This window comes from Ascaphus truei, unplaced genomic scaffold (assembly GCF_040206685.1).
Source record: "Ascaphus truei isolate aAscTru1 unplaced genomic scaffold, aAscTru1.hap1 HAP1_SCAFFOLD_1162, whole genome shotgun sequence".
Lineage (NCBI taxonomy): Eukaryota > Metazoa > Chordata > Amphibia > Anura > Ascaphidae > Ascaphus > Ascaphus truei.
Window position 1 is genome coordinate 8,875 of NW_027454031.1, and position 5,786 is coordinate 14,660.

The 5,786-nt window shown below is 46.7% G+C and overlaps 2 protein-coding genes across 2 annotated transcripts; one reads left to right on the forward strand and one right to left on the reverse strand.

Moving 5' to 3' along the window:
• Window positions 1-407: 407 nt before the first annotated feature.
• On the reverse strand, window positions 408-910 carry LOC142475322 (histone H2B 1.1-like). The gene has a single exon (XM_075581236.1). It carries the CDS (start codon window positions 906-908, stop codon window positions 528-530), a length of 381 nt encoding a protein of 126 aa, XP_075437351.1. The 5' UTR covers window positions 909-910; the 3' UTR covers window positions 408-527.
• A 291-nt stretch (window positions 911-1,201) lies between these two features.
• Window positions 1,202-1,753, forward strand: LOC142475323 (histone H2A type 1-like). Its single transcript, XM_075581237.1, has one exon. The coding sequence runs from the start codon at window positions 1,235-1,237 to the stop codon at window positions 1,628-1,630; it is 396 nt and encodes a 131-aa protein (XP_075437352.1). The 5' UTR covers window positions 1,202-1,234; the 3' UTR covers window positions 1,631-1,753.
• Window positions 1,754-5,786: the final 4,033 nt, after the last annotated feature.

The following is a 5,786-nucleotide window of genomic DNA, read 5'->3' on the forward strand; positions in this document are numbered from 1 at the left end:
TCCCCCGATCAGATGCGTTATATACCATGCGGGTGTGAGGGCATCATTTCATGCACACTTATTCTGACACGTGCACATATAATCTGTATTTTAGTGAGGCTCAAAAAAGTAAATGAGGGAAAATAATCGCAGGTTATTAACCCCAAATCCTACTTCCCGAGCACGAACTCCATTACTAACACAGCAGCGCCACCCTGTGGGATGTGTGTGACCTGCAGATTATCTGAAGGGGATTCTCGGCGATTGTCACTTTGTCTGCGGTTCTCCCGCCTCTTACTAACAAAACAACACAAGTGCAGCAAACACGTGGCTGGGTAGGAAGCCAGAAAGAGCTAAAAATACATCACATAAGATACTTTATAATATATAATAGCTACAAAAGCAAATAACTGAGAAAGTGCAATGTATAATAGAACACTTCCCTTTTATCCCGAGCACAGATGACATATGAGCATATCTCTTATAGTGATAAAGTGGGTGGCTCTTAGAAGAGCCTTTGTGTGTGTGGGTCAGTGATGAGATCGGGGTTACTTGGCGCTGGTGTACTTGGTGACCGCCTTGGTGCCCTCGGACACGGCGTGCTTGGCCAGCTCTCCCGGCAGCAGCAGGCGCACAGCGGTCTGGATCTCCCGGGAAGTGATGGTCGAGCGCTTGTTGTAATGAGCCAGACGGGACGATTCCCCTGCGATGCGCTCGAAGATATCATTCACAAAGGAGTTCATGATGCCCATGGCCTTGGAGGAGATGCCGGTGTCAGGGTGAACCTGCTTCAGCACTTTGTACACGTAGATCGCGTAACTTTCCTTCCTGCTCTTCCTACGCTTCTTCCCATCCTTCTTCTGGGTCTTGGTCACGGCTTTCTTAGAGCCCTTCTTGGCCGCTGGCGCAGACTTGGCTGGTTCAGGCATGTCGGGCTATGCTTCTTCTCCAAACAGCAGAGAAACAATGTCACCTAAACCCCCAGCAGCTCTATTTATAGGAGTCCTATGCAAACTAGCAGCCCCAGCATTCTGTTCGTCTATTGGCTGACTTTATCATGTGACCGTTTATGACATCATCAGTTTTCTTTCAAATTAGATGATTGGTGGTTTCAGGATTATGGAACTGATTGGCTGTTTTCAAAACTGACCAATCACAGAGGAGTTCAGCTGCTGTCTGAGTGTATAAATAAGGGCACAGGGGGCGGGGTTTGTCACTTCTCCTGTTACCCGAGCTGCTGTCTGAGTGATACACGATGTCTGGAAGAGGCAAACAAGGCGGGAAAACTCGCGCTAAGGCCAAGACGCGCTCATCTCGGGCTGGGCTGCAGTTCCCAGTCGGCCGTGTGCACAGGCTGCTTCGGAAGGGAAATTATGCTCAGCGTGTGGGGGCCGGAGCCCCGGTCTATTTGGCCGCAGTGCTGGAGTATCTGACCGCTGAGATCCTGGAGTTGGCCGGTAATGCCGCCCGGGACAATAAGAAGTCCCGCATCATCCCCCGGCACCTGCAGCTCGCTGTGCGGAACGACGAGGAGCTGAACAGGCTGCTCGGAGGGGTCACCATCGCTCAGGGGGGTGTCCTGCCCAACATCCAGGCCGTGCTACTGCCCAAGAAAACCGAGAGCCACAAACCGGCCAAGAGCAGCAAGTGAGCTTCACCCCCGAGACCAGGAGCAGAGATCCCCACATACCCAACACAAAGGCTCTTTTCAGAGCCACCCACAGCATCAAAAAAGCGTTATAGTATTTCACATTTCCTGCAGGACATGTTTTTATTATATGTCTATCTCCATTCTAAGTCACTTTAATTGTTTATGATAATAGTTCTCTTCATTTGTAAAGTAATGTATAATTAAGTCCATGTATGTGGAGGTGTCAGTTCTGTCATTAGAAACAGTACTGCGTTTGATACGACACTGCAGAAAGCAAATCAATATTTAATACCATAAAGGCACCTACTGTATATATAACTTGGGGTGAACTTTAATTACCGACATAATGATTTTAAGGAAAAAATCCCATAAAATTGATGAACTGATTAAAGTATGCATTTAGTTTGCTGGAACCATAACTATAAAGCTAAACAAAAAAAAACTGTTTCTAGTTCATCCCTAAATAAATTAAAACAAAGTAGTGTAGCATGGCTAATACACTATAAAGTAGTGTTTGTTTCTGTTTGTGATTATACAAAAGGCGCAACGTGTTGGTATTAGGAGTCTATTCTTGAAACAATTTACCACACGGTGGCGCTGTTGGATTAGAAATCGGTATCTTCATTACTTGCTTGTAAAGGCTAAAACCTGTTTTTATATCGGACACAAATTCGCAAGCCATGAAGGTTTATTATACTGAAAATGTATATAATGTATCATTAAAGACAAGTGAGTAACATTGATGCAAGAATAATTTAAAAAAATAATTTTATTCAACCAACGTTGTTTACAGATTGCCCTCGAACATGCAAAATCAAGTCATAATATAATTAATGTTGACATGTTAGAAAATAAAATAGCATAATGGTATAGAAAAATTCAATAACCAAAAGGCAGAACACATAATTACAGCATCTGGTCTTCGAAATAAACAGCACAAGTTTTTTGGAGGTACAATTTATCAAATTAATTCCTTTATGAGCAAGAACAATAATCAGAATTTTTTTTGTACCACTAATATACTCTGTGCTATAAACTAAAAATTACAGAACCTGTCCCTTGTGTCATTTTTTTTTTCTTTTTTTTTTTTAAATCTGAGGAACAGCAATGTCATGTACGGTCCATCTGTGAGCATGTGGCCCATATACTCTCTGTCACGGACTGCACACAAGTGAGCATGTGATATGCAACCAGGGTTAATACACACGGCTACTCTAGCCAACTCACCTTTCTCCTGCACAAAGTACTTTCATTATGTTTATATTAACCCATTACTCAATTGCAATCCCATCTATGTGCGTACATCACTGGATAATTTAGGCAAAATATGTAATTATTTACCAGAGTCTCAGGTCCCTGTTCATTATAGAAAAAAAAATTGTGCACTTAACACACAATCAGTTGTAGCTAAATGTGGCAGCAATGAAAATACTCTCTACAAAGCGTGCACCAGTTTATTCTGAGCCCCAACACATTACGTATTAAATGTTTTAATACCCCCGTCCATGGTCAGTCCGGAGTCCCAGGGCTCTGTTCCCTGTATGGGAGCTGGCGGCACTCACAAGCCAATCGGATCTGGACTCAATGACCGGTTGGGCAGCGTGCTGCCACATGCCGTCTAAGCTCTGATCTGACAGCAAGGTATTGCGGAACTGCCGACTGTGCTCTGGCTCATTGGCCCTAGTCATACTGGCAGGGATAGGGTTGTCAGTTTGGTCAGGTTACACCCAGCTTACTTTACTGGTCTCCTCCAGGACATCCAAGGGATGAACTCCAATGTCCGGGGAGTGATGGTTTCATTCTTGGGACCCTGAACAAACATAGTGTCAGAGGTGGCAAGGTCTCAAGTCTGACAGCAGGTCACAGCCACAATGGGAAATAAATTTGGCAAAGAGCCAAGGATAGCGTTGCACCACGAGCAGGAACAGATGAAGAGGGTGTGGTAAAAACATAGTTATTGGCAACCAGAGAAACACACTAACATGTTTCGCTCCCACAATAGGGCACACTCGACGGACACACTCTACCCCTATTAGTGGCACATAAAATTGCCCTAATCAGTTCCCAACAACATGTTGGTGTTATGGCCTGGGAGGTCTCTGCCATTACGGATGCTCTGGGCCATGCCCTAATCGATGAAAACACGGGCCACCTGCAGGGACTTAGGGGCACCATCGGACAGGTGGCAGATGCTCTGGCCCAAACATATCAGGTTTGACAAGAGTTATGACCGTGCCAGGGTCCAACTGGCTGGCCACCATCATAGTGCTGATGGTATAAGGGCACAAATATTTCAACCGCACAATGATCTGCTCTAGCCCAATGGTGGCTCCTCTTTGTGTTGCAGCACAGGCAGCAATCTCGGCAGCCTCGGAGACTGGGACCTGGGTTGCCTGGGTGATATGGTTGGTCACCTGCTATTGCTCGAGCATGGGAATGTGACTTACCCTGGCGTTTATATGAGGAGCTGGGTTGTGGTTCCCATCGCAGGTGGATCGGTTCAAAGTGCAGTGGGGCAATCCACCCTCGGGTGGCACGCCCTGTTGAAACCAAAGCATTGCCACTTATGGGTAAACTTGGTGGTCGGGTTCTGGAACTAGGGGGCACTGGGCAGCTCCACAAAGATGCATCGGACCTTGGGGTTTATGTGTGCCGAGGAGGTTGGTGGCCAGGAACTGGAACACTCGGTTGGGGTTGTTGCCAGAATCGGAGTCGAGCCGCCATGAACTCATCCGTAATCTTTGCAGTTTGCTGAGCCATTGATGGTTTGCCATCCATAATGCATTCACTCACCTCCGGGAAACGTTTGAGTACAAATTGCTCCTTCACGATTAGGTTAAGGAATACATTGAAGGTACTCACTGAACACACAGTTACTCACCTCTTTGTATGATGGGCTGACCGGGCCACAGAGTCAGTGTGCAAATCCTTGGACCCCTTGTGCATGGCATGAAACTGGGTCCAGTAAGTCTCGGGCGTGATCTCATACTGAGGCCAGAGCAGTGCTTTTACCACCTGGTAGTCACCAGCATCCTCCCAAACCATTGCTTGATAGGCTTCCATATCTTTCCCACGCAGCTTGGGGAAGAAGCCTGTCACGGGAGACCAGATTTTTTAACACACTTCGCCAACTGGGGTCTGAGGGAGAAGAATCTAGCCTCAACTAGGTGCAGGGGACTGCTTCAGTAGATTTGCCCTGTACAGCTCCTTCTCAGTGCTATTGTCCCAATAGCACTATTTAAAATCCCGCCAGTTGCCTGTCCGATCAGCTTCAAAACGTGTCTGGTACTCTGATCGGCTTCTCCCCTTACATAGCTCTCGGGCTCCTATACTTTTCATGGAGCAGGGGCAACCAGCCAATCGGAGGACGTTGTCTTGTCCGGCTGTACAAATCAGAGGAGGGGGCCGGCTTAGTCACTCTTGACCGCCCCTCGAGTAGGGAGGGTCTAGCGAGTGGGAAATTTGAAATAGCCAATGGAAATTGTGCCTATGGGACTCAGACCCGGCAACGGTTGAACTAGCCAGCCCCATACATCCCGCTGGGTAGGCACCTCAGCCTCTCAGGTGAAAAAAGTATTTGCACCAACGAGAACCATTTCCCCGGACCTGATTACCATCCCTTCCCTGCTCACCATTGTCCTCATACTCACACCGACCCCACCTTCTGTCACAAAGCAGCTTTTCTCCGAAATGCTAGCAAAACAAAAGGCAGTGCTGGCTGCCTTACTAAATGTATGGGGAACATACTGTACTACTACAGGGCACAAAAGTGCCTTTTTTTTACCGATACAATCCCTGTTCCCAATTCCTACTGTTTTCCCCCTTCTAGAGATTACACAGTGATTAGCTCTTTTCTGGAAGAGGTTACACAAAATACATTATACACAGGCCAAACGAGCCTCACCGAGGTTGCTATTACACAAAGTTTTGGGGTATCCAGCCGGGCTTCATCTTTATTATGTGAGGTAGGCTTCCCCATACCATCAAATATCCCCCTTTAAGATGAAGGCTCTGGGAAAGCTACCCCATCAGGTGTCTCTCCAAGGCTGAAGACCCTGGAAGTCCGTTTATCGGGGCTGGGATAATCATGCTGGGAATGACTATTGGCGTTGCTGTGCTCATTGCACTTTTTTGTGTTGAATGGTAAAATTAAACT